Raw genomic sequence first — 25881 nt, 5'->3', positions numbered from 1 at the left:
TCGATTTATACATCAGACGCCTACTGTGTGATGTATCATTCATGCATCAAGGCCTGCGTCAGCTAGCGATCTACAGTTACAGCATTCATGTATAACTTCTGGACTGTAACGACAGTACCTTTATGTATGAGAACGCCCTTTACGCCTGGTCACGAAGCGTACCTCGCGCGAGCTCTCTGTCGGGCTCCATCGCGCCTCGCGCCTCAAAACTTGAACGGTCGATCAGGGATGCTTCCGAGCTTCAAATCCCACCCCTCAAGTAAGGAAAAACGCGTCTTTGTTGTGAAGTTACGAGCCCAAAGCAAGGCCCTACATTCCAGTCATCTTGAAGCAAGCCCCTCCTTCGTCGGTGTGCGGAGCACGAAAACCACGTGGAGGCGGCTTGTTCCGAACCTACATTAACCCCAAGTGAGTGGCTGCGGCTGAGGAGTGCGCCACGTGTCAGCGCCCGACGGCGCGTCTGAGAAGAAGGGGGCGATAATAAATTTTGAAGCAAAACGAACACCATAAATCTGGATGCAAAGACTCGTGTATGATGATTTACAGCCAAAGACATGTAGAATGAGATGAAGCATGAATGTATGCAGTACAGTATCTGAGTAACCAGCACATGAACGTGGAATCTCGGGCCGTGACCACCATCAACCATCCTGTAGTGTTGCAGGATCAAACCTATGTACTGTCCGTATGGCCTCCAAGCCTTTGCGTGCAAAGACAAGCTGTGACAGACCACACAATGAGATCATTCATCACAGACGACAACAAAGTGACACGCACCATGTATGGATTGGCAGTTGAACCAGTCGTATCCGCCAAGACTTCCTCTTTCGACACGACGGTGACGTCTGAGTCATTGTACTTAAACCATTGGTCCGGGTTATTTGGTAGGTTGCGAGAGTAAAAGAAGTAGTGCCCCCACGAAGGCGATGATCCACGGTGGATGAACACGGACGTAAGTTCGTAGGCCGCTGTGGTATCATCCTTCCAGATGTCTTCAATCTTCGTCTTCAACCGCGCAGCTTTGCTCCGTTCATCCTCGAGACATCGCGTAACGAACTCTTGCTCCTTCTGTAACGCGGAGACGAGATCTTCTGTCGCTTCGGGTAGTGGCATCAACTGTTGCGTAGCCAGAAAGTCCGCAGCGGCACCCAGCGCAGGAGCGAACGGCGCGTGCTACATCGTACGTCAGGGTAACCGGACGGTTGCTAAAGCTCACACACGTTACCTTGTCTTGCGTCAGCCGCTGTATCCGTTCGCGACTCACGCTGAGTTCTGCTTGAATGGCTTTTGATTCCGCTTTTTTGGACCCGTCCGCGCTGTCAAGGAACCTGTCCACGTAAAGCGTCTCGCCGAACTTCACGTACGCTTGCGACTTGTAGGCTTGCTGTGTTTCTCTGTCGAACTGGGCTCGCTACGGCAAACAGTTAAGCCATGCTCTCTGTGATGTATGAGCAACCTACTTGGAGCTGTATCTGGAGTAATGGAGGAAGATCCACAAGCGATACTTCCATCCGCTTCTTCACACCATCGAACTCGACTACATCGTCAAAATAACGTGCGAGGCCATCGTAGAGGTCGAATCCTTCGTCCGAAACGTTCACGTGCAGGTGGGAGAAGAGATCTTCCTTCTCGTGGATGGAAGACTTGTGTCGTGTATCGTCCGTGGCCGACAGAGGCGTCAGCCTTTGCCTCTTCTTGCCGAAGAACAGTCTATCAAGGACTGTCAGCGATTATGAGAAGCATTTCCGAGTGTTCATACCTCTTGACGATACTAGTCTTGTCGTCCTCAGCTCCGGCCATCTCCTGGAAGTCGAGTAATGCCGTTTCGATCTGGAAAATGCAGTTGTCCATGCATTCGGACACATCGTGTTGACGGCCTACAGATGGGTCAGCTTCGTGGAGAGATGGACAGAGCTGGACGTACCGAACATCATGACAGAATCATCAGTTGGGCGAGGCCTTTTTGGTAATGGAGGTGCCTTGGAGACTTGACCGTCAGAAAGATCCCGCGCATCGGACTGATCGACGTCGGCATCCATCTGCAGCTTCGACGACGACGCAACTGCTTCGGCGATTGCAGCAGAATGGCTATCGTTGTCCCTCGCTGTTTCAGGCGGAGAGGATCGCATATCGACGTCCATGTCATCTGAGCCACGATGCCTCTTACCGAGTACACTTTCAGTCGGGCTAGCTAGCGGCGGCGGAGATGGCGGGTCGTATCCCGAATGCGACGGGACATCTTCAACGAGCGTCGCATCTGTGTCGTTCGATCCTTCAGTTCCGGGACGACTAATGTCGTCTTCTTCCTCGTCCTGCGAAGTGACCAATGCCAGCTTGGCCAGGTCGATGGACGGAGTAACGGCCGGGATCTCGCAGTACTCGAGGTTCCAAAAGAGACTGGCCAACTGGCGGACAACTGCACGTCATCATGAGCGGCTGCACGAGAACGGACCATAGAAGCGCACATTTCTTGGAACGCGATATCTCTCGTCTTGTGACCAATCTTCCGCCCACACGATGCCGTTTGAGGTCGTCATCCGTGAACTTGCTGTCATCTATCATCTTCTCGTCGCCTGATTCGGCGAACGGGGCGACGGCCTCACGCAGATCCTTGATGGTGTATAGATACTGGATATGAGAGGTCAGTGTAACTCGTAGCGGAGGATAAGAGTGCGCTCGCCTGCAGCAAAGAGTTAAGGTAACAGGTATTGCCTAATTGATTCAACCCGCGCGGCATCTCGGGTTTACTGGTTTGGTTCGCATCGCCCGCTACACACAGTATGTGTGAGGGAGGGCACATATGCAGAAACACAGTGAACCTACGATCCATTCCAGTTTCTAGGAACTTTCGTAGCCTTTCGCTGTTCGTAACGTCCGTAATGACGGACAGCGCCTCCTTCATCCTGTCTGTCTGACTCGGCTGATCCTCCACCTGTACCGACGATGAGTCAAGAGGACCAGACAGTCAATCTGACAAGGAACATACGCACCCGCATCGCATAGATCGTAATCAGCATCGTCTCGTCTACATCCTTTGGTACTTCCAGCGTTGAGTATGCAGTCTCCGGAGTCATACCACTGCCCTTCTCCCGCTCCCATGCTGAGTTGAGGGTCTGACTGTTCCTAGTATCAGCGATGATCTTGAGGGCGTCGTTGAGCCTCATCCGAATCTCTCCACCCTTTGCCGTGTCGGCCCACGTCCGTCTCCTCGCATTGCGCCACGCTTCGAGGATGAACTTTTCGTCGACGTCGTCATCGAACTCGACGCCCAGTTCGCCATCCTTGCCAAAGCCCAGTAGCGCAACGGATTCGCGGAAGTCGTCGAGCGTGAATCGATAACGTTTACGCTCGTCGTGGATCAACTGCTGAAGGTCAGGCGATGCCTCACCGACGTTCGCCAGCGTCTGGACGATTTGGCAAAAGTACGTGAAGTAGAGGGTCGTCCGTAGGGGGTCGCAGCGGCATTGCGCTAGGTACGCGAAGCCCAGTAGTTCTACACGGAATGAGCTCCATGTTGACCACCTAATCCTACCAACCTACCCCATGAATACGAAGACGGTGTCATGCCGAGCGCCTTCCACGCGTTGTTCAGGATGTCAAGATTCACGAGCGCGTCGGGCAGCAGGCCTCGCGGAACTGGGACAAGGTGTTAGCATTGGTCGACCCGCTGTCACGACTACTGTGCATACTCTGATTGACGTGTGCGCCAATTTCCATCTGATACATCTCCCGAACCTCTGTGGCGTCGACGTGCAGTATTTGCGTGGAATATCCGCCCAGGTCTCCATCTGTGCTATGTGTTACTACTTAGATGCGAACCGGGGGGCAAGTGACACTCACTCGACTTGCGATAGATAGCCAGCCAAGCCGATATCTCTGCCCATGCACGCAATAGCTTCGCCCGTATGCGCTTCCCTTCAGGCGTGGCGGGGTCGATGTTTGGAGGCTGCAAGCCAAGTTCTTCGGTGGTCGAGCGATTGTCAGTGGAGGTGGCTACCGTATTGCCGATGCGATCAATAGGGAATTCAAGGAGTTCGAACATCTTGCGACTTCAGTGTGTCAGCGTTAACCGTATGCGTCATTTGTGAGCACCTACACAGTATCGTTCCAGCCTAGCTTCTGCTGAAAGCGAGGGCGGGTGACGGGTAGCGCGCGTTGTTCATCCTTCCAGAGCCGGTTCTCGATGATGCTGAGGAGGGTCAGTCCAGGCCAAGAGCGAATAGAGCGAACTCACGTTAGCATCGTCTCCCATCCCGCCAATACGCTCGCCTTAGGTGTCCGACCGAGAGGAGGGTGGCTCCACCTATCACGAACGAACGATTGGTGGACATCTTGTGGGATGACGCCCGGAAGGACTTCGGAGACCATACAATATTTCGTGCACTGGCAGCAGAGATAAAGGTCGAGGAGGGTCTCCTCTTCGCGCTCGAACGGCGTGCTCAGGTACCGCGAGTCAATGGCGCGTTCGTAGCGATGCCAGTGGTGGGTGGCGTTCACTTGCCCGAACGGCTGTTCGCCATCGCCTACGCACGACTGGGTCCATTTCCGCCGCGTAGGGTCCGGGAGGTTATCAATAGTACGGGCGAGAGGCGGGAGAACGGTAGACGTGCCCCACCAGAGGAGGACCCAGCCGTTGTGCTCCGCGCAGTAGTACGACCGCGCATGGGGTATTGCCGTCCGTGCTTCCTCTTGCGACGGCGCGAGCTGCGCGCCGTTGGGCGTTGTAGGCGGAAGTTGAGTAGTGACATTGACAGAGTAGAGGGGATGGTCTGGATTGTGTAGTTCGTCCGCGAGTAAAGGAGGAAGCATACCCGATCCTGGCCTGGGCTTGGAATCATGCACTGCAAGGTTAGACCAGTTGAGTTCTTGGAACTCGTCGCGACCGTCGATGGCTATCTTGTGTGCCCCAGAGGTTTCCGGCCACAGATGACCAGACCACTGTGTCTCCCATCCGGACGAGGACGCCTGTTGCGCCGACCAGTCCGCGAGTGTGGAGTCCTCCTTCGGCTGGCTGGGCGCGGGCCTGTCCTCTACGACCTCAGGCTCGCGATACGGAGACGTAGTTGGTGCGATGTAGCCCGTATGAGACGAGCCAGCTCGCTCAGACCCATAGAATGTGGAGGATGAGATGGGTGTGGTTAGGGATGCGTTGGTGGGCTGAAAGTACTTGGATTGAGATCGTTTCGTCGAAGGGGATGGAGGCTCGGCGTCGTGCGCATCGTCGGATCGCTGAGGTGTCTGTGGTTCGTTTGTCATTTCACCGTGCCGAGAGGGCAACCCGAGGGGAGTGTGGGCAGGAGGAGGAGGTGAGAGAGCCGTCCGAGCTGAGCAGGCAGATGCGTCGCGCAGCTCGCCACTCGCATCCCAAGCGCCCTTTGTCTGCCTTTCGTCTGCCTTTTTCGGAAACCCCGGGCCTCGGCCGCCTATACTGAACGCCCCGCGCGATCATTCATGTCAGGCCAGACAGTCTGAGGAAGCAGCCTGAGTAGTACATCATTCACTGACCCTACGGGTTTCTCAGGCATCAGGCAGGTCGACGATGATCTTCATGTGTAACGAACATTGATGAATCTCCTATCACGTACGCATTGTCGCTGCGGACACAGTGTACGACACATCGGACGTACTAGTACTAGAGTCTAGTAGCAAAGATCGCTCTGACGGAGAATTTTCAAATAAGCGGCAGGATAGAGACGCGATCTTGACTCCTTGACTCCGGTATGGCAATCAATGCTGCATGTATTTCATAGCAATGCACAAGATAGACCAACAATGTGAACATTCAGGCCATGTCAGAGACTCTGTATGATCCACTGCAAGTCGACGGCGGCATGCTGGCGAGCGGTGCCGCGCGCGCGCATTGCTTGCGAATGCCGTCCTTTCATGGTAAGTCATTCAAGCGGTCCAACGACGTGGTCTTCGGGAACTGGTATACAACCTTGTCAGTGAGCAGCTTGAGCCTTCCCCATCATTGGGCTGTTGTTACTCACATCCCAGTACGTCAAATAGCTCTACAAGCCATAGCGGATACCGTGACCAGGACCTCTGCAACTCTATCTGGGATGGGTAAGCAGATTGATGAGTAAAATTGGAGAGACTTCACGTGTGATGCTTACCCTGCGGTGGTACAGCAGCCGGAGACGTTGTGAGTAAGGGTGCCGTCGCGGCGAAGGGGAAGTATGTGCTCTAGACGTGAGCTCCTTCGGCATGTTGAGGGGACGAGATGACAGGGGATGGGTTTGCGTCAATCCCCAGACCGTAGAATACCATCGACTCGTACTAAATAGCCGATTGTCTCCTGTAGTACTTACCGCAGCCTTGCGACACCCTTGAGGCCAGAATTCTGTGATCGCGCCTGCGCCGTTAATCGCGTCCACGAGGTAACAAAATTCAGCGATACCCTAGACTTACCTGTGTATTGCCCAGCAAACGAGGCCCTGTTCGCCGGGGTTCTCACCTATTGAATCAGGCATTAAGCAGTGTGCATTGAGAGCGTACCTCATCATGTACGCCAGATATGCCGGCATCCATCGCGGCAACAGCCGCAACAGCGCACAGGCGGGATCTTGGATGGCCTGAGTGGCGGGATGATGACTAAGTGATGACGGTTTGTTTTCGACCAGTGTGAATGGCTGTGAGCATAGTAAGTAGTGTACTAACTCAGGCTTGAGATCATATACATCGCTCCACTGCGTCGGAGGCCTGTGATCTGTGCCGCGTTCCTTGCCCGGCAGTGTCAGCGTGTAGTACGCGGTACGGCTCAACATCGCTAGGAATCAAGACAAAGAGGAGTCAGCTATTGGCACCTTGACCGGAAATCGCATTACCTTACTACAGTAAAGTCGTGCTCGTATAGCACCATCTAGGGAGGTAGGCCGTTTGAAGTGCACTAAATTTTATGTAAAGATAGCCACGGAATGGAACCCGTCAAAAGTCTGTTAGTCAAAGAACCAGTGGATTCAGCCTGCTGATCATGTGGTCTGCCTGCAGGCAATGTGGCTAATGCCACATGTTTACCTGCAGGTGAGACCATTAGTGCACAGTTCAGGCTCGATTTTCCTATTACCTCACCTACCTCAGGCTGTCTGCATCCTTCCACCATACGAGGCAGAGTCCCTCTGTGTTGAGTCCCTAGAAGAAGGGCACGGCTCGGACTTAGTGACATGATAGATATTGACGAGCCGTGATCAAGTAATCGAAGACACAGGGACATTCGTTACTTCCTGGCGAAATCTGCATTAATTGATGAGATTACAAACAAAAGAAGCCGCACGCACACTTATCTCATTATTGACATTTGCGCTACGTGCGAGTGAAGTCCCCGCATTTGCAGCGGTGAAACTCTCAAAGCGGCCAGGCGCATCGGCTGTGAGCCCGCATTTGTTGGCCTGTGACCTGGTGAACATCGCACAGTTGCGCGCTGAGTATCACGTCAATGCCTATACACTCACATTACTGTGGGTCATGAACTCACAGCGCTGAAACCAGAGGCAGAAAGTCACCGAGCACGACACTTCAATTGACAATTAATGTCCCAATCGTCGGGGGTTTCTTGTGTTTTCCTCGGAAGATCGACAAAGCGCTCGGACTGCATCCAATAGCAGAATTCTTCTCATCAGTACCTCGGTAAAGACCATACGCACGTTTAACGCACCGTCCCCTTCAATCTCAAGTATGCTGCGCCGTGCCGCGATAGGGAACGGGGCTATTACCGTGGGACATTCGATCACAGGCCCGCACATGCGACATACGAAGTAGCAAAACACAGCGATAGCATCGCGAGCTCCGTAAGCTGCACGCATTACGGGGCGGAAGGAGTCAGCGGGTGTGCGTCGAGGTGTACCCAGCGATACTCTGGTCCCCCGCGTCGCTGCCGTCGGGAGCCCCGGCCTTCCACCGCCTCCCGTCTAGACCGCGCGCGGTCCCTTCAGCGTCTCGCCTCCGTGCATAAATCCGCACCTATGTGCTCAAGGCCCGCACGCACCGTCCTCTGGAACTGCACCTTCTGGCGATCCACCTTCGACACCTCTGGTCTCCGTAGCGCCCGAGCCATACCACTGCGGAATGCCCGAGACGTATCCCACATCCTCACCTTCTAACAGAAGCTGGCTCCAAGAGCATCTCCGTACTCTCGTCACAGCACCCAATGAACATTTTGATCGACTGTTCACCCGCGACGCGACGGGCGTCATAGCCGGAAAGTCCGTTGGGCGAGAGGGAATCAAGGCGGCTTTGCTCGCTCTTCACATGGAGTGGAGCGCCAACAGTTGCCGGTTTGGCCCTGCGACGTGCCTCGATGGCTTCGTATGTCATTCTCACCTGGACGTGCTGTGTCATGCATTGAGATGTTTGTTCTGGAGGTCGCAACGCATTGTGATTTTATGCCGCGTCACGCGTGCGAATATACCGAGGTCGTTGCGACTGCCTTGTGAGTACCATTCCATTTCATCGCTTATACCACTCACGGCGTACACAGAATCAAGCCAGAAGGATGCATTAGTAGCCTCGAGCTCGACGGAGAAGAGAGCCTTTTCGGTCATTGCTGAAATGACCGGAGCGCGATGCTTGAAGGTTGCGGTCTGCGGATCCAACTCTTCATCTCGTCTCGCGAAAAAGCCAACTGCGCCATCGATTCTCGTCAGCCTTCGCTTCGACAATTCGCCCTTATGATATCTGTAACATAATTCTGAGCTTTCCATTTCCTTTCATGTACAACAGCGCTCACCTCAATGATACCTCGCTTCGCTTTTCCTCTTTTTTGACGCGCTCCGACACACGCAGTCCCGTACATTTTGTAGGGTTTTATACCCGTGTAAATTAGTGATACTCGGTCGTCTTGCTACTTACCCGTATACTCGCGTAATCGCGCTTATCCTATCGCCTCTTCATTCGAATGTCGTATTGTATACTCGTTGGCTACAGCGAATCAGAAGCCTATGCTACATTCACGTTCTGAGCGTACGTCTATAGCAGAGTTTCGCCTGTGGGCGCTTGTCAGAAATACACATGGCGATGATCGGGCAGAGTACTCACCGAGCGCGGATCGAGCAAGGGAGCATCCGACGGCAACGGTCTGCTTCACCGCGTCCTCGCCCGTCCCGAGGGATGGGTTTACCTCCTGTGCGTCAATTAGCTACGAGAAGATGGCCACAAGTCCCCGCAGAAACTCACCATGATATCAAGCGCGACCAGACATCCCGTCTCGTAGACCGCCTCGCAAATATAGTGACCCTCTCTGAACGTCAGCCCTCCGCGAACCTACGCGCATTGCCGTCAGCCTCTGCCGCGTCGCACATCATCGCAGCCAGTGTCAGCCACTAACCGGCGTGCCCGTGCTGGGCGCTACACTCGGGTCGAGCGCGTCTACATCGAAGCTCAGATGCACAGGCAAGTCGCGCTTGGGGTTGACATGATCGAGGGCCATCTCGACGACGCGGCCGATGCCCCACTTGTCGACCTCGTGCATGGAGAAGGCCTTGATGCCGTTCTCCTTGAGGATACGCTTCTCGCCGGCGTCGACGTCGCGCAGGCCGATGTAGACGAGGCGGTGCGGCTGGAGGAGCGGGCGCACCCAGGCGAACTCGGAGACTTTGGGGCCGAGCCCGAGGAGAAAGGAGACGGGCATGCCGTGGATGTTTCCTGGGCGGCGGGGTTAGAGTAGCGAGGAGAGGCAGAGAGCGTGTGCGTACCTGAGCCGGTCGTTTCTGGAGTGTTGATGTCGGCATGGGCATCGACCCAGATGACACAGGCGTCGGGATAGTGGCTGCAGAGACTCGTTGTGAGTACAATTCTTTGTGCGGTGTGGGCTTAATGCGGACGTGGTCTGTCATGTTCCCGTACATCGTCGCTCAGCGGCGCCCGACGATAGCATGTGCTATTCTGGTGGCATCGAGCTCACTGCTGATACGGGGCATGACAAGAGGTGACTTCATCATTGTCGGCTCCGTGCACTGGTATCTCCCATATGTGAATAAACCAGTCACTGACCTCAGTGTTCCCGAAATAGTACCCATGGCCTACACGCAAATATAGCTCAGCGACGCATCACAGCTCCGCTCTCGAAGGGGACTCACGAGGGAGTGATCGCCGCCGAGGGTGAGGGGCAGCTGACCGTGCTTCGCATGATCACCGACGACCTTTGCGACGGCCTCGCAGACGCGGGAGACGAGGCGGGGATTCTTCATCTTGCCGATGGGGGGATCGTTCTTCTCGTCGATCTCTTCGAACTGGTGGTGGCCGTCGTAGTTGACCGTCCAGCCGAGCTCGGCGAGCTGTTCGGGGAGGCCGGCTTGGACGAGGCGGATGGGGCCATGATCGACGCCTTCCCGGGACTGGATGGGCGGAAGAGGTTAGCTGCGGGTGTGAGAGGGCAGCGAGGCTGCAGTCGAGCGACCCAGGCCGCCGGGCAGAACGTGCCTTCGAGTGCGCGAGGCGTGTTTCCCGATGGGGAATACGCCGTCAGGGCACTCGAGAAGCAGGCCTGGGCGGTGACGGCAGCGGGCCAGCGCAGGTCTAGCGGGTGACATACCTGGCCGCCTCTGCGTGGCGATGGCTCTCAGACGTTCAGTCGCTTCGCATTCCCACCTGGAGATGGCATTTACCTGAACGGGCAGCCCACGATCTGGATCGTAAGCGAGATAAGTACGGGCACAGAGGAGATAACAGAGGCACGCACGGCTACGGTCTTTGGGTGGGGGAGGAAACGAGAGGCGTAGGACTCGGTTGCGGTGGCCATACCTGGGGATAGATAGCGATACAAGCAGACGGTGCGATACAGGTTAGTATACTGGCTCTGAGAGCGGTACAGATGTTTTCAGGAGCGACGCGAAGACGCGCGCATCTGTCACATGACCCGAGTGCAGGATCCCGTGTGCGTGACATCATGTCGCGTCCAGGCGCGTCACAGCCATCGCCGCCGACTCCTCCAGCCACTGCAGTCGCGGTATACGTAGAAAGTGTGACATACATAAGGACATGTCTTCTGTCCCACTCCATGCGCCTCCTCACTCCTCGTTCTTGCCGCAGTCCGTAGCAATCCTCGCACCCCTCTCCTCGCACCCGCACATCTCGCAAGCACACCCTACGCCGCCATGTCCGACTCCCAGCCCACCACCGCCGTCTCGTCCGAGTGGCTTCAGGAGAAGCTCCAGACGCTCATGAACTCGCCCTATATCCACTTCAACCAGCCCAAGCTCCCCGGCCTTCGCATGGGTCACGGCCCCGTCGACCTCTTCAGCACCCGCTTCAACAACTGGTTCACCGGCGACGCGACGGGCGTCGTGGCCGGTAACCAAGTCGATAAGGCAGGGCTTAAGGACGCGCTGCTCGCACTCCAGAAGAAGTGGAACAATGATAGCGCAAAGTTCACGCCGTCCGCTGGTGCCCAGGAGGGCTCGGTGCGTGCTGCCATTCTCATTTTCTACCCATGCGATCTCACGCGGTTGTTGCGCATGCAGCTAGCGACTCGTGTCGAGTTCACCCCCACTGGTGCGGACCAGGCTGCGGATGTGACAGCTTCAGCGTCGTGAGTACTGCGCATGCAATCGTCTCATATGGCGTGCTCAGCCACTGAACCCCACTCCAGAGTTCGCCAGGAAGGAGGCACTGAGCGCATCAGCACGCTCACCCTCGACGGCGATTCCAGTCTCTTCGCCTGAATCAGTCGCTACGCTATACGACGTCATGACCACAGCGGACCCTCCTCGTCTATGCTCTCGCCGCACCGTGATGTTTCTTGTATTCCACGCTTCCACGCCCTTGTAATATGATGTAGGCTACCAGGTGTATTGATATTGATCCAGGCACCGACAGACAGCACCGAGGACCTTTTTCTCCAGCTTTGCCAGGGCTTGAACTCAGTTACGGAAGTCCACGAGTCCCTCATACTTCCTCGATCAGTCCCCGTATGTCCCGCCTCCTATGCTGCGTTACTTACTGCAACAGAGTCGACGTTATTGTTGACGCTGTATGTTGGCACCGATGAGCAAGCAATGGCGGTGACTTCCTTTGAGTTGTTCAGCAATCCAATCGTTCACCGGTCGCAGAGCGGTTACCTGCCCTTGGGCTGAATGCTGCGAGTGCGTACCCTTCTGTTGCTCTCGCACAGCGTACGGTGTGGCTTGTTGCAGATCACAATGTCTGCACATTCACATCGCTGACTCGAGGACCTGGCTCGCGGTCAGCAGCGTGACGTAGAGCTTAAGACGGTTATCGAGTCCTGACTGCGGGTTAGGGCTCGTAGACGGAGTAAGCGTCTATAGTTCTTGTGACTTCCCTTCTATCCTCAGCCAGATAATACTTCTGGGAAAGTTCTGGGTTAAGGAGAGCCTTTCAGGATAAGTGCGTACCCGTGTCGAATACTCGAGGTGAACTTCAACGCACCGCTGACTATGAGCGCTTACATACTCGGCTGTCGGTAAGTAAGCGCCTGCTCTCGTTGCACTTCCAAGTCGCAACTTGAACGACGTCGTTCATGTCAGAATCACCTAGCTTCGCATTTGTGTCGCATATCGGCTCGCTTGCACTCTGCATACACTCAAACACTCGCTCCGAAGTGTCTAAGTGCAGTATCTACGAACGATTGAGCAACTATTCGCTGCGCCCTGTTCAGCCACCGTCACCTCTCCCGGATGCATCGACTGTATCGCGTCGTCGTCGGCTTTCTTCAGCTTCACGCAGCTTCTGAGCCAAAATACTAATAATGCGGCCAGCTCAAGCTGCTGGAGCGTCCAAGCCGTGACATGGTCTCATAGGACAAGTACCTCCAATCGAACTTACGGGATGGTACCCCGTGACGCTGGCAAGGTATGTGGATTTTATGACATCGCCTGCCGGACAGGGACGTTGTTCGCTGTAGGTGAACCCACCGGCGCTGTTGTAGCCAGGGGCCGGTGGCGAAACAGAGGCACTGACGGTACCACCGTCCTCCAACCCGAGGTCACGGTGGACAGTGGAAAGCAACGGCGCTCATTGGCAACGCGGTGCGCCCTTCGTGGCTATTCCGGATTTTGTACTCTCCGACCTGCCCATTCAATCTGATCGGTGGTGTTCACACTCGACGTGCAACGCCCCCAAGAGTCGTTCTGCCGACGGTCGGGTGGAACGTTTCCACCGACGAGTGCGATGCACTAGCATGAGCGCCTGGGACTTCCACCGCACGCCGTGCCCCAGCGCCAACGCGATCGACCCGGGTGCATATAAGGAGAGGGTACGGCCCCAAGGTCGTACAGAACAGAGATTCGCAAGTGTCTCGCGTTCGGTACTTTGGCACTGCTATGCTGCCCAAGAAAGTCGATGTAAGCGCGGTTCGCTCGCGTTGCAGGGGCATCTGGCTGACTACCCGCTTTGCTCTGTAGACGGGAGATCTCGTGTACCTTAGCAAGCTCCCAGAGGTGCAAATTGGATTCCAAGACATCCACGAAGACGTCCGCGCTGAGCCGTGGAAGGTCGTTGGCAAACAGCCTGTCTCCGGGCAGGTGAGCCGCGCCTATATGCTCAGGAATCAGCGCTGACGATACTTTCACAAACTAGGGAAAGATAGGACTGAAGATTCGGAGCGAGAACGGCCATGTTACTCGTACTGTGAGGGAGAAGGACCTCGTCAAGTGAGTATCCAACGGTATCGACGCTGATCCTAATACTGAAATGTCCCTTGTCGTACCATCGCACGCGGTGGATCAGGATACATATACGTCATGACTCATGGACGATGGCGATGCATCGCCTATGTAGACCATGCTAGGCCACCGAGCACGGCCCTGTGTGCCATGGTCGCGTGGTTTCTGTTGTTACAATGAATCATCGTTAGGCAATGCGCCCACGGCCAATTCGGGTGTCACTGTACGCAGGGCGGCACTACAGGCGGTTATGTATCTTGCACGGCAGATGAAGCATTGATCGCTGGTTGGTCGGGAAGGGTGTAAGGTGGGTAGGACGTGAGTTCTGCTGAAGTCCGGGCCTGCCCACGGATTCGTTCCTCCGCCGCACAACGTCTTTGTCCACTCGCTTACTGATTCTGGATTTACCGCGACGAGGGATTGAGTCGCTCTCCATCTGCGACGCTGACCTCAGAGCCCGTGATGCGAGATCTGATGCTCGTCATACTGTATTGCGCGCAAAGACAAGTGGATATTTCGAGCTCTATCTGCTGTGCACAATTGAAGATGATACTTCCACCGCAAGGCGGACAATCATTGACGCACATCGACCCCTGTACAAGGATCTATGTAGGTGACGACGCGCTATCAGTTTTGGGCGCCGTTGCGCGAAGACGAGATGGCCGGAAGGTATGCGTCCTCCCGGCCCGCGGCATTATGCCGCCCGAACCTCAGCGACGCTGCCGACGATATGTACGTAGACCTTCCGGCAGACCACACTACGGTGACGAGTGTGATTCCCAAATCCTGCGTCGGTGCGTATATAAGGAGGATGCGTCAAGGTAGGCTGGTGGACACAACTCACAGTTAGTCCTTTCTACCAGTACACCCAGCCAAAAATGTCTAGCAAGGCTTACCCGACTCGCAAACTCGGTCAGAATGGGCCCCTCGTCAGCGCCGTCGGATTCGGTGCTATGGGTGAGCCTCTCCTTTCTGCGTTTTGTATTGCGAGAAATTGACGGCGGCGGTCAGGCATCGGTGCCTGGTACGGTCAGACCGATAGCGAGAAAGTGATCAAGACTCTCACTTATGCGGCTGACCGTGGCGTTACCTTCTGGGACACGGCAGACGTCTACGGGAACAGTGCGTGCAATGATCTCGCCTCGTTATATACTGAATATCGAGTCGGTCATCCATAGGCGAGGACACGATTGGGCAGTGGTTCACCACGACCGGTCGCCGTTCGGAGATCTTCCTAGCGACCAAGTTCGGGTCGGTAGACAAGAGACTGCTGGAGAAGCAGATCTACAAGCCAAACAGCAAGCCCGCATATATCCGGCAGCAACTTGGAGAGTCGTTGAAGAACTTGCAGACGGACACGATCGACCTCTATTACCAGCATCGTGTCGACCCTGAGGTACCCATCGAAGGTTCGCGAATCCATGACATGCCCCACTGTTTTCGAGCTAACACATGAATGACGCAGTCGTGATGGAGACTCTGGGCGAGTTTGTCAAGGCCGGCAAGATCAAGTACATCGGGCTGAGCGAGTGCAGCATTGATGTTCTGCGCCGCGCTAAGGCCGTTCCCGTGGCAGGCGAGAAGCTGGTCGCGTGTCAGATGGAGTTCAGCCCTTTCGAACTCGAGATCGAGAAGTCGGGCTTCGTTTCCGCTGCTCGCGAGCTAGGTGTAGCGGTTGTAGCGTACTCCCCACTAGGTAGGGGTATGATCACTGGACGGTCAGTCATCATTCGCTCCCTCTGTTAGCGAATAGAGCTCATTAACCATTGAACTAGGTTCAAATCGCGGGCAGACTTCGAGCCTACAGACCTCCGTCAAATGATGCCGCGCTTCGCAGAGGAGAACTTTCCCAAGAGCCTCGAGGTCGTCGACAAGTTCCGTGCAATCGCATCGAAGTATGACGCCACGCCCGGCCAGATCGCACTCGCATGGATCCTCGCCGAGCACCCGGACTTCGTTCCCATTCCTGGGACTCGTACGGTGGAGCGGCTTGAGGAGAACGCGAAGGCGGCTGAGATCACGCTGAGCAGCGAGGACGTGAAAGCGCTGAAGGCGGTGGTCGAGGGTGCTGACGTGCGGGGCGGGCGGTTCCCGGAGCAGTTCGCGAGCTTGATGAACACAGAGTGTATCCCTCTCAGCGAGTGGAAGGGCGAATAGGCTGCGGCGCCTAATTGGTGCACCTTCTGCCAACGAAGCTACGCTGTATATGTGCACCCGAGTCAATAACCATGAAATGACAATGACAATGTACTCACTAGTAATCGTCGAGATTTCTTGACCGACCCTGGCCACTGACAGTTCTGCTGTTTTGCTGAGCTGCGTTATGGGTCTGATAGAGCGACACAGTATTGATCTGAGATCTTGGGCTCACTCGCGATCGGGCGTTGCCTCACACTACACCCAACCACGTCAGTCACAAGTCGGACCCACAGAGCGGCCATCGTCCGGTAAGTCATCCAGTGTGGTTGGACGCGGCCGGTCGGGGTTCGCATTCTGAGAAGACTCATGTGATCGAATCGACTCGGTGGCAAGCCAACAAACGAACGTACTCACGGGTATCAGCGGTGCTTGCCGTTTCCCAATATGACTTCCTCTGGCACTAGCAGGATGCTCGATTGAACAGATCTGTCCATACTCTCACCCCAATCCAGTTGGTGCCATCATTGACCACCTTGTCGTGTATCCATGGAGCTCAGGCCCTTACCGGGCGCTGGCGGAAGGCCGAAACCTGACTATGCGGTATGTACAGCTCGTTCGTGCTGCCTTACCGCTATCTCACTCGTGCGCCGCAGCCGTCAAGTATAGACCACCTAACTGATGAGGAAGTCATCCACCTCGTGAACACGAGGCCAGAACAGGAGAGTGGACAGATTGCTTTCGGAGACGACAACATCTTCCGTGTCGCGCATGATATCGTGGGGAAGTACGCTCAAGATCAATATCGAGTTGGACAGCACATCGACGAGCCATCGGAGGCTCTTACCCTCGACCTCGTCTTCCAACACACAACGATACCCGTTCCGCGCGTGCGACGCGTCATCAGGAATGGCGATAGCTCTAATGATATCCTGATGGACTACATCCCCGGACGGCAGTTGTCGGTCGTCTGGCCAACCATGTCTGTCGAAGAACAACTTCGCATCGTGTTTACTCTGCGCGGCTATGTGCGCCAACTGCAGGCCATTCGTCACCCGCGCTCCGCTATCCCTGGCCCAGTCGCACCGGGAAACGAGGCTCGAATAAGCGAGTCACCAATCTGGGGAAACGTCATAGACCAACGTGGCCCCTTCGCAGACTACAGTGCATTCTGCGCGTGGTTTGACAAGGCCCAAGAGGTTGCACAAAGTGCACGTCAGACAATCCCTTGGTTGGCCGAGTCCTCTCGACAAATTCGCCGAGACGTGCCGTTGAACACCCTCATGGGCTCGACACCGCTCGTGCTGTGTCACCAGGACCTCAACATGCGCAACATTCTTGTCGGAGACGACGGCCGACTCTGGCTTATTGACTGGGCGTGGTCGGGCTTCTACCCACCATGGTTTGAGTACATTGCGATGAAGATCCAGGCAGAGCACGAGGAACAGTCAGTAACAAATCGGGAGGAACCGTTCTGGGATCTCATGATCCCGTTCATCTGCGGTCCCTACTACCGGGAGGAGCGTTGGCTCAATTCTGTGTCCTTGGCGTTCATGTATAAGTTCGAACGTGCGCGCAGGACTGACGGTGCGTCGCATGTTGTGATCGAAGACACCCTCTCATGAATGACTGTAGCGGCACCCGCCGATGTCGAACGATAGGTGCTAGTCACATCCGTCTGCGAGTGCTAGTGCAATATGACCATCGTGCGTTGCAACAATGATACAATGTTCAGCATTGGACGATCGTCCACCAGTATCAGCGCCCAGTGTCGAAACATCTACCCAATAGTAGTTACATTCTACGCACCATACAATCACGTACATGATACTCGAGAACACAGGCATGATCGTATTGAGCCGGCGACGTTCTGTAATGTTAGAGGCTACAGACCCTTCTAGTACAACGCTGTTGGGAACATGAGGTATTCGTTCACTGGCGCTCCGAGTCAGCGTTCAGGCCGCAAGATGGGACACTGATACAGGGCAGGGGCTTGGGGGAGCAGAGTGCAGTGAACTGCACCGGAGACCCGAGCAAAGGTGCGGTAGGAAGTGAGATCCGACGAAGCATGTTCATACGAGGCCGGTGGGCGGGAGTTTGTGCGGACAATGGCTAGAGCAGAGTCATGAAGACCACTCGGTTGAGAGTTTTCGACATTCAGTTCACCGCCCCCATGTAGCTGACATGGCCGTACGATGTCTTCGCGTGTAGCCAGAGAGTCGTAGCCACGGCTGTCGCGTGCAGTGGCTTGAGCAACTTTTGCCAGAGTTTCGGCGAAGGCGGACGGGGCGTGACTGACTAGGCTAAAAGAGTGCTGAGAAGTCGTGCGCTCTGCCACGCTGGGATGACGACTAATACTAGTATGCGGTTTGAGGAGATGAGGGCGCATACGAGACCGCGTTCAGGCAGCGCGCGCCGAGGAACGCAACGCGTCTTGATAAGTCACGTAGCACGCGTCCGAAGCCGGGGTGCAGTTTTCTCGAGTTGGAGAATTTGTTGGTCCGTGAGTTGTTCTACATCTGATGGCTGAACCCGCTGTAGTAGCATGAGTAACAGGACTACTGAGGCATATATTTGAGGACGTACAGAATAGTATTCAGAATGCGAACGCCCTGGAGGAATAACGTGGTGGGGCACAGTTATCATAGTAGTGATGGTGCGCGGCGTGGTTCGGTTTGAATTATGGCGGCGGGGTGGTAGCGAATCCGCCAGTGCGATGTTCCTGGACAAAAGACAGCTTGTTGAAGTCTATGTCAGCAAGCGACACGCACGTAGCGTGGCTGGTCGAACGCGCCCACAACAAACAACAAGTGCAAAGAACGGTATACAGGTCTACCAAAACGGAGATTCCAGCGTACGCCGCTCTCGTGTTCAATGAGGCCCGTCTCCTCAATCAACGTCGGACTCAGGGTGTCCGCGCTGCTGCCTGCTCGGTCGGCACAGATTAGCGCCAACGGCCGCATACATCGATTGCCCTCCGTCGCCCTGCTCGTCCTCCCCGCCGAGTATCATATGTTGCGATAAAATATGTCGTTGTCTGGCTCAATGGGTCGCCCCAAGTCCGATTACGCCGTTCGTAGGCTGGATGGTTCTAGTAATAATATGCTGCTAAATCATTCTTGACAGCCTTCGGAGATTGACCGGTTGTCGGAGAGGGAGGTCATCGCCCTCCTGCGAAACGCGAAGCAGTACACTGTGCCTGGTGCTGTCGGTGTTGACCACATCTTACGAGTCACCGATACTCTCGTCGCCAAATATTGTCACGACATCGAGGAGAATGTCACAGAGCCATCTGAAGCCTTAACGCTCGACCTCGTCTTCCGCTACACGACGATACCCGTACCGCGTGTTCGGCGCATCATTAGCCTGGAAACCAATGGCGCCAAGTACATCCTCATGGACCGCATTCCGGGACGACAGCTATCCTCCGTCTGGCAGGAGATGTCTCTCCAAGAACGCCTGCGCATCGTCTTCACTCTTCACGACTATGTGCGCCAATTGCAGGCCATTCGTCACCCCCGTTCTGCCATTCCAGGCCCCCTTGCTCCAGGGAACGAGGCTCGAGAGTGCACATCGCCTGTGTGGGGTCGACTTATAGAAGAGCGCGGCCCATTCTCCTCGTACAACGACTTCTCTGCCTGGTTTGATCAGGCTCAGCGCGTCGCGATTGATGCGCTGAAGAATTGGCAAATTCCCGCAAATCTGCGATCAACCTCGTTCAAACAGATAATGGGCTCGTCACCACTGGTCCTGTGCCATCAAGACCTGCATATGCGTAACATCATCTTTGGTGATGACGGACGGCTGTGGGTCATCGACTGGGGTGATGCGGGATTCTATCCACCCTGGTTCGAATACCTGTCGATGAAATTACAATCAGAGAACGAGGAGACAGTCATGCACCGAAAGGAACACTTCTGGGATCTCATGATCCCGTTTATCTGTGGTCCATATTTTCAGGAGGAGCGGTGGCTAGCGCTAGTCTCTGCCGCATTCTCGTACAAGTTCGAGAGAGTTGGACGGCGGTAGATGTTCTCCGTTTAATCTTGATTGAATTTTCATCATAATTCGAGAACAGCTGGTAGTTTGATTCTTCATACTATCAACATAATGTTTCAATGTCTGCGCATCCAATCACGATGCCAGCCACATCCTAAGTTCTGCGACGGCTCGACACAGTCATAAGCTATCGTATGAGTATCGCAATCTGCGAGTAGTGTCGCCGAAAGCGCGTCACACCGCGGGCAAACCAGGTTTTGCGGACTCCGAAGATTGCTATTAACATCGGTCCCCCATGGGAACCTATTCGGACTCCGAATGTTGTCAGAACATGCTCCGAACATGATGCGTTTCAGCATGTTCGGAGGCCGAAAACGCGTGTTTTCGGCGAACATGCTACGAACATGAATAATGTGGGGGCATTTTCGGAGTCAGTCAAGCTCTCCGAATAGGTTCCCATAAGGGACCGATGTTGTGAGCAATCTTCGGAGGCCGAAAAACCTGGTTTGCCCGCGGTGTCAACTCCTTTGCCACTCTTCGGCGGGCCGTCCATTTGATGACTGTCGAAAGAGTACCGGACCCACCACAGGATCAGCCACACCGTCGCCGGCCAGGCATTTGATGACTCGAATCTGCTGTTGTGTTTCTCCTCCGTATCACTGACAGCTCTGCAATAGTCGAGCTGAACTGCGTTATTTTTCTGACAGAGCGACGTGGTATCGATCCAGGATCCGAAATATTGGGCTTACGATCGGGCATTGCCTCGAGTCACACTTGTAGATGATGAGGCTCGAGTTGGGAGATCTATGTTCACTGATAGTACGGAGCAGGGGAATCATAGGACCAATACAGCGGACTACGAGCACTGCGAGGATCTTCTGCTAGACTACATAAGTGACTCATGGATTATTTATACTCCATACCAACTGCCATACGACGCCACCACTTCTCCTGGTGATCATATAGACCACAGATGAACGGAACAAGCAAGTCCCAAAGCGGCTCACTCCTATGCACAACCGTCTCCTCGTTCTCCGATTGTATCCTCGTGGCCACGAACTCAAACCAGCCCGGATAGAAGCCCGCCCACGCCCAGTCGATCAGCCATAGTCTCCCGTCGTCGCCTACTATAATGTTCCGCATATTGATATCCTGATGCGTGAGTACGAGCGGACCCGAATTGTCGAATGGGTCCGCGCGCACGCGCGACTCAGCCTTCGTGGTGGGGACCCTTCGGTGCTGGACGAGCGCCACCTTGTAACGATCATTGAAGAATGCCGCCAGCTTGTCGTAGGACGCAAAAGGGCCCCTCCATTCATACTTCCAGTTGAAGAGCGGAGATGTGCATTGGCGCGGGGGGTGGCCAGGAGGTACAATCGGACCTGGTATCGCCGACCCGGGGTGTTGAATGGCGCGCAGCTGGAGCACGTAGCTGCGCAGCGTAAACACAACACGTAGCTTCCGCCAAGTCGACATTTCGCGCCAGACGTGCGATAGTTGGCGTCCCGGGATATAGTCCATGACGATGACGTTTGTGTCATGGTCTCGAATGACACGGCGCAAGCGCGGCACGGGGATGGTGGTGCATCGGTAGACAAGTTCGAGTGTCAATGCCTCCGACGGGATTCGCGTGTCTGTGTCTTCGTCCTCAGCGCTCTTGGTAACCGTGCCAGGAGTGATATGGCGGATTTGCTCTGCACCAATCAATTCCCGGGACTCCTCGCTGAGCCGGGGTGCAGTTTTCTCGAGTTGGAGGATTTGTTGGTCCGTGAGTTGTTCTACATCTGATGGCTGAACCCGCTGTAGCATGAGTAACAGGACTACTGGAGCATATATTCAAGGACGTACAGCATAGTGTTCGGTAGGCGAACGCCCTGGAGGGATAACGCGGTGGCGCGTAGTTATCATAGTAATGATAGTGCACGGCGTGTTTCGATTTGAATTGTGACCGTGGCGGCGGTCCTGGCAGTAGCAGAAACCAGCGTATTCGCCAGTGCGTTGTTCCCAGACAGGAGGCAGCTTCTTAAATATTCATGTCAGCAAGCACTAGTGATTCGTGATTCGTGATGCTTGCCGGCTGTCTGCAACCGCGACGGAGACTAGTGATTTGGGTGAAGTTGTGGGTAAGTAGCTTTACATCAGACACGGATCTAACGACGACGTGGCTGTTTGGATGCGGCCCACAACAAACAACAAGTGCAAATCATAGTATACAGGCCACTTCTTCTCCAGCGCCAGGCCGCACGGGGAATGGAGACTTATGGAAGTGAAATCATAAGAATGATCACACACATCAACTGTGAGTCGGACACCCGGCAGTCTGCTTCAGACTGCGGGCACTGTTTCAGACTCGGAGGGTCAGGCCGACAACATTCCTTCGTCAAACATGTACTTGACAGCTCGGTTTGGTGCTACTGGTGAGCCGAAGTCTGGCTCTGAAACAAACAATGCTCAATTTCGACAATGAGACCGGTTGATCGGAAGGGACACGTATCTCCGAGCGATGATGGTCGACGCGTTCGCTTCGGAATGTTTGAGAGTTCTGCGCACTACCGTCAAGGAACGCCGGCGGATAATCAGTTCGTTTCTGGCTATAAGCAACGGAAGGTAGATGAGATGATTTGGCTTACAATATCGAGAGAAGCGGCAGTCAGATAATAGTCGCCACAGGCTGGCAGCAGCTGACCATTCGAGCGACGACTGCAGCGCGTCATTCGTCTGCCGCTCTCGTTTTCAACGAGGCCCGTCTCCTGTCTCAACGTCGGACAAACGAAACGAGGGAGGTTGATGCCTATGAATGTTTGCGACGCGTGAGACGGGCGAAATTGAACCGCAAGCACAGGCCGTGTACCTTGTATAAGTTGGGGCTTGTGCACGGTCCTTGACTGGCCCGTCTCGCCGGCCCGAAGATCGACGACCGCGCTTCGAGCCCAGACTGTATTGAGGACTGAAGATAGCCCGAGTTTGCCACGGACTCGCTCGCTCGAGCTTTGCTTGCCTGTGTCGTCGTCGTCGACATGGATCAAGGATAGCCTGCCCGCGCTCAAGGCCGGCGCGTAGATTTTGGCGCCAACTGCCGCATACTGAACACTGACGTCATACATCGATCGCCCTCCGATGGGCCCAGGTCGCGCTGCTCGTCGTCGCCGGGCTGCTCGTCGCCGGGCACAGCGGCGACGAGGACGGCGGGGGCGGGGGCGAGCAGTGGACATGATGGGCGAGGAGATGGGCTGAGAGGGGTCGCCGAACGCGGGGTGGGGCTGGGGGAGAGGGATGCTGACATAAGCAGGACGCTCCACGGGGGCAGAGGGGCGAGTCTCTGCAGTCTGCCACCACCGCGACAACCGACCGGCATCGTCTCCTCCTGCCCTGCTCACCGTCCCCGCCACCGAGCTCGCCATGTCCTTCGTCAAGCTCAGCATCTTCGGCACCTCCTTCGAGGTCCGCCCTTCCCCCCGCATGCGTCCTCCTCCACTCACCCGTCCTCCCACAGGTCACGACTCGCTATGTCGACCTCCAGCCCGTCGGCATGGGTGCGTCCATCGTCCTCCTCGCGCTCCCCCCATGCTCACTCTTTCCATCCAGGTGCCTTTGGTCTCGTGTGGTCCGTACCTCTCGTCCTTGGCCCCGCCCCGCACTGACCCGCGTCGCCCAGCTCCGCAAAGGACCAGCTCACAGGCTCGTCCGTCGCGATCAAGAAGATCATGAAGCCCTTCAGCACCCCCGTCCTCTCCAAGCGCACCTACCGCGAGCTCAAGCTCCTCAAGCACATACAGCACGAGAACGTCCGTCCCCACCTCCCCCCGCTCGTGCCCCGCTCACCCCCGCACAGATCATCAGCCTCCTAGATGTATTCATCTCCCCATTAGAGGATATGTGCGTCTCGTTCCTTGCTCCCCTGATGCCCTCTAACCCCGTCCAGCTACTTTGTCACCGAGCTCCTCGGCACCGATCTCCATCGACTGCTCACCTCCCGCCCACTGGAAAAGCAATTCATCCAGTATTTCCTCTACCAAATCCTCGTGCGTGCCACCACTCTCAGCCCGAGCCATCCCTAACCATCCTCCAGCGCGGTCTCAAATATGTTCACTCCGCAGGCGTCGTACATCGTGACCTCGTGCGTCTCCTCACCCCACCTTCTCTTCACCTGCTAACACGCGCCCAGAAACCGAGCAACATCCTCATCAACGAGAACTGCGACCTCAAGATCTGCGATTTCGGGCTCGCCCGCATCCAGGACCCCCAGATGACCGGCTATGTCTCCACGCGCTACTACCGTGCGCCCGAGATCATGCTCACCTGGCAAAAGTACGACGTCGCCGTCGACATCTGGTCCGCGGGCTGCATCTTCGCCGAGATGCTCGAGGGCAAGCCGCTCTTTCCCGGCAAGGACCGTGCGTGCCTCCTCCGCTATACCGTCTACAATTCATTGACGCGCGCTATGCAGACGTACACCAGTTCTCGATCATCACAGAGCTCCTGGGCACCCCGCCAGAGGACGTCATCCAGACGATCGCCAGCGAGAACACGCTCCGGTTCGTGCAGAGCCTGCCCAAGCGCGAGCGCGTGCCCTTCAGCGAGAAGCTCTCGTGCAAGGACCCCGCCGCGATCGACCTGCTCGAGAAGATGCTCGTCTTTGACCCGCGCAAGCGCATCACCGCGACCGACTCCCTCGCCAACGATTACGTCGCGCCCTACCACGACCCCACCGACGAGCCCGAGGCCGCGGAGAAGTTTGACTGGTCGTTCAACGATGCGGACTTGCCCGTCGACACGTGGAAGGTCATGATGTACAGCGAGATCCTCGGTGAGTCGCCGTGTCTCCCTCGAGTCTCCTCGGTGCCTTGTTCCTCTGCGGGTGGCTCCTCGGTAGCGGGCGTGCCTAGGTGGCTGGCTCGTGTGCGGTGGCGTGCGTCGCGTGAGGGCCGCAGTTTGGGATCCGTCCGTTCGTCCCGGATTCCGTCCGTACCATGTTCTTCCCCATTGCTTCCGCCCCGATAACACGCCTGTCGCCCAATATCCCGCACCCCGCCTAGCCTCCTGCGTCATCCTCCTGCTTCGCGAACCCGAGTCCCTCTTCCTTATCGCTCGACGCCGAGACTGACCCTCTGTCCCGGCAGACTTCCACCAAGTCGGCGACACCCGCCTCGACAACGGCAACGTCCCCGAGGGCGCACTCGCCGCACCAGAAGGCGACGCAGCCTCCGCGCCCGCCGTCGGCACAGAAGCGTAGAGAGGGCACGCAGGCTGGACTGCTACCTCCCCGCCGCGCACAGGCGCGCGGTACTGACGACCGACCCGACGATTCACGACCCGCAAGCCGATTGTCCCTCCTTGATGCATCAATTATCCGAACCCCGTACACGTCGCTCTCCCTCCATTCTGAATGTTCCTCGATTTGTCCCGCGTCTGGCTGTCTGGCTGTGTTGTGTATGTGTGGCGCATATCCGTAGCATGGCGTGTTAATGTGTCTCCCCTTCTCCCACACCCGTCTCCCGTCTCCTTCCCTGTGATCCTTTTTTTGTTCGTGCGCGCGCTCTCGGACGTACTGCGTGATGACGGTGTATCGCTTTTCAGACCCAGCCAAGAAGTAGAAGCAGAAACAGAAGTACAATATCCAAAGGCCTCCGCGCGCACTGAGGCCCACGTATACGTATGGGCACCCGAAACGGGCGGTGGATGTAAACGTGGTGGATGTGGGTGGGAGGTGCGGTCGAAATGGACTCGAAGAAGAACTTGCAGTGCCTGTATCTTGTGCATACGTACGTACAGTACATCCGTAGTGACATACATGTTTTCCGTATACGATACTTAGGGGATTGTGGCAATAGATGCGCGGCGCATGAAACGTACTACTGACTGGTCTCCGTTGCAGACCATAGGAGCCGACAAGCGTCGTACACAGGCACCTACAGGCTGGCTGTCCTACGATTTCCATCGCGCCATGAGCATGTTCGTTCGAATGGACGAGGTACTAACGCGAGGATTAGGTGGACCGTGTAGTCAGTCTCACCGACCTCGGGCTCAGGTGTCGTCTCGTGGATTGTGATCAGGGAGGTGCCTTATTCGTACCGGTCGTGGGGTGCCATAGATTCTGTCATCCAGTCCCTGCAATCGACTTGATCACGCT

The 25881-nt window shown here is 55.8% G+C and overlaps 10 protein-coding genes across 10 annotated transcripts; 6 read left to right on the top strand and 4 right to left on the bottom strand.

The window, feature by feature from the left end:
• Positions 1–327: 327 nt before the first annotated feature.
• On the bottom strand, positions 328–5350 carry C8Q71DRAFT_786306 (cysteine proteinase). Its single transcript, XM_047925127.1, has 15 exons — positions 4235–5350; positions 4097–4189; positions 3841–4049; positions 3690–3788; positions 3541–3636; positions 2991–3493; positions 2824–2932; positions 2681–2769; positions 2466–2628; positions 1925–2416; positions 1760–1877; positions 1461–1710; positions 1226–1411; positions 778–1173; positions 328–719 (listed from the first exon to the last, which is right to left on the bottom strand). Exons 1-15 carry the CDS (start codon positions 5254–5256, stop codon positions 642–644), a joined length of 3903 nt encoding a protein of 1300 aa, XP_047773838.1. The 5' UTR covers positions 5257–5350; the 3' UTR covers positions 328–641.
• A 287-nt stretch (positions 5351–5637) lies between these two features.
• C8Q71DRAFT_370345 (uncharacterized protein) lies at positions 5638–7167 on the bottom strand. The gene is made up of 7 exons (XM_047918126.1): positions 7076–7167; positions 6833–7017; positions 6499–6722; positions 6412–6437; positions 6117–6343; positions 5991–6057; positions 5638–5926 (listed from the first exon to the last, which is right to left on the bottom strand). Exons 2-7 carry the CDS (start codon positions 6860–6862, stop codon positions 5892–5894), a joined length of 609 nt encoding a protein of 202 aa, XP_047773837.1. The 5' UTR covers positions 6863–7017; positions 7076–7167; the 3' UTR covers positions 5638–5891.
• Positions 7168–7872: 705 nt separating this feature from the next.
• Positions 7873–8882, top strand: C8Q71DRAFT_786286 (uncharacterized protein). The gene is made up of 3 exons (XM_047925126.1): positions 7873–8304; positions 8361–8428; positions 8477–8882. Exons 1-3 carry the CDS (start codon positions 8065–8067, stop codon positions 8544–8546), a joined length of 378 nt encoding a protein of 125 aa, XP_047773836.1. The 5' UTR covers positions 7873–8064; the 3' UTR covers positions 8547–8882.
• On the bottom strand, positions 8883–10852 carry C8Q71DRAFT_786278 (Ureohydrolase). Its single transcript, XM_047925125.1, has 10 exons — positions 10676–10852; positions 10602–10621; positions 10529–10538; positions 10074–10331; positions 9988–10016; positions 9690–9763; positions 9323–9639; positions 9172–9258; positions 9034–9118; positions 8883–8981 (listed from the first exon to the last, which is right to left on the bottom strand). Exons 1-10 carry the CDS (start codon positions 10733–10735, stop codon positions 8965–8967), a joined length of 957 nt encoding a protein of 318 aa, XP_047773835.1. The 5' UTR covers positions 10736–10852; the 3' UTR covers positions 8883–8964.
• A 51-nt stretch (positions 10853–10903) lies between these two features.
• On the top strand, positions 10904–12138 carry C8Q71DRAFT_786274 (uncharacterized protein). Its single transcript, XM_047925124.1, has 4 exons — positions 10904–11396; positions 11457–11524; positions 11585–12003; positions 12053–12138. The coding sequence occupies exons 1-3, from the start codon at positions 11091–11093 to the stop codon at positions 11655–11657; spliced, it is 447 nt and encodes a 148-aa protein (XP_047773834.1). The 5' UTR covers positions 10904–11090; the 3' UTR covers positions 11658–12003; positions 12053–12138.
• A 2045-nt stretch (positions 12139–14183) lies between these two features.
• Positions 14184–16023, top strand: C8Q71DRAFT_786267 (NADP-dependent oxidoreductase domain-containing protein). The gene is made up of 5 exons (XM_047925123.1): positions 14184–14573; positions 14628–14738; positions 14795–15025; positions 15082–15334; positions 15392–16023. Exons 1-5 carry the CDS (start codon positions 14495–14497, stop codon positions 15771–15773), a joined length of 1056 nt encoding a protein of 351 aa, XP_047773833.1. The 5' UTR covers positions 14184–14494; the 3' UTR covers positions 15774–16023.
• Positions 16024–17706, top strand: C8Q71DRAFT_786265 (kinase-like domain-containing protein). The gene is made up of 3 exons (XM_047925122.1): positions 16024–16355; positions 16409–17339; positions 17388–17706. Exons 1-3 carry the CDS (start codon positions 16302–16304, stop codon positions 17411–17413), a joined length of 1011 nt encoding a protein of 336 aa, XP_047773832.1. The 5' UTR covers positions 16024–16301; the 3' UTR covers positions 17414–17706.
• Positions 17707–18543: 837 nt separating this feature from the next.
• On the top strand, positions 18544–19884 carry C8Q71DRAFT_786263 (kinase-like domain-containing protein). The gene is made up of 2 exons (XM_047925121.1): positions 18544–18824; positions 18879–19884. The coding sequence occupies exons 1-2, from the start codon at positions 18780–18782 to the stop codon at positions 19779–19781; spliced, it is 948 nt and encodes a 315-aa protein (XP_047773831.1). The 5' UTR covers positions 18544–18779; the 3' UTR covers positions 19782–19884.
• Positions 19885–20646: 762 nt separating this feature from the next.
• On the bottom strand, positions 20647–21760 carry C8Q71DRAFT_370003 (kinase-like domain-containing protein). Its single transcript, XM_047918123.1, has 2 exons — positions 21600–21760; positions 20647–21542 (listed from the first exon to the last, which is right to left on the bottom strand). Exons 1-2 carry the CDS (start codon positions 21657–21659, stop codon positions 20658–20660), a joined length of 945 nt encoding a protein of 314 aa, XP_047773830.1. The 5' UTR covers positions 21660–21760; the 3' UTR covers positions 20647–20657.
• A 1390-nt stretch (positions 21761–23150) lies between these two features.
• C8Q71DRAFT_716882 (mitogen-activated protein kinase protein) lies at positions 23151–24984 on the top strand (the record flags this gene model as incomplete). Its single annotated transcript, XM_047921125.1, has 10 exons — positions 23151–23192; positions 23245–23284; positions 23337–23355; positions 23407–23536; positions 23584–23627; positions 23674–23773; positions 23821–23868; positions 23917–24145; positions 24199–24558; positions 24872–24984. 10 exons carry the CDS (start codon positions 23151–23153, stop codon positions 24982–24984), a joined length of 1125 nt encoding a protein of 374 aa, XP_047773829.1.
• Positions 24985–25881: the final 897 nt, after the last annotated feature.

This window comes from Rhodofomes roseus (genome assembly GCF_022264815.1).
Source record: "Rhodofomes roseus strain CIRM-BRFM 1785 chromosome Unknown C8Q71scaffold_31, whole genome shotgun sequence".
NCBI classification, from domain to species: domain Eukaryota; kingdom Fungi; phylum Basidiomycota; class Agaricomycetes; order Polyporales; family Fomitopsidaceae; genus Rhodofomes; species Rhodofomes roseus.
The sequence above is the reverse complement of the archived record's forward strand: the minus strand, read 5'-3'. Positions and strand labels throughout refer to the sequence as shown.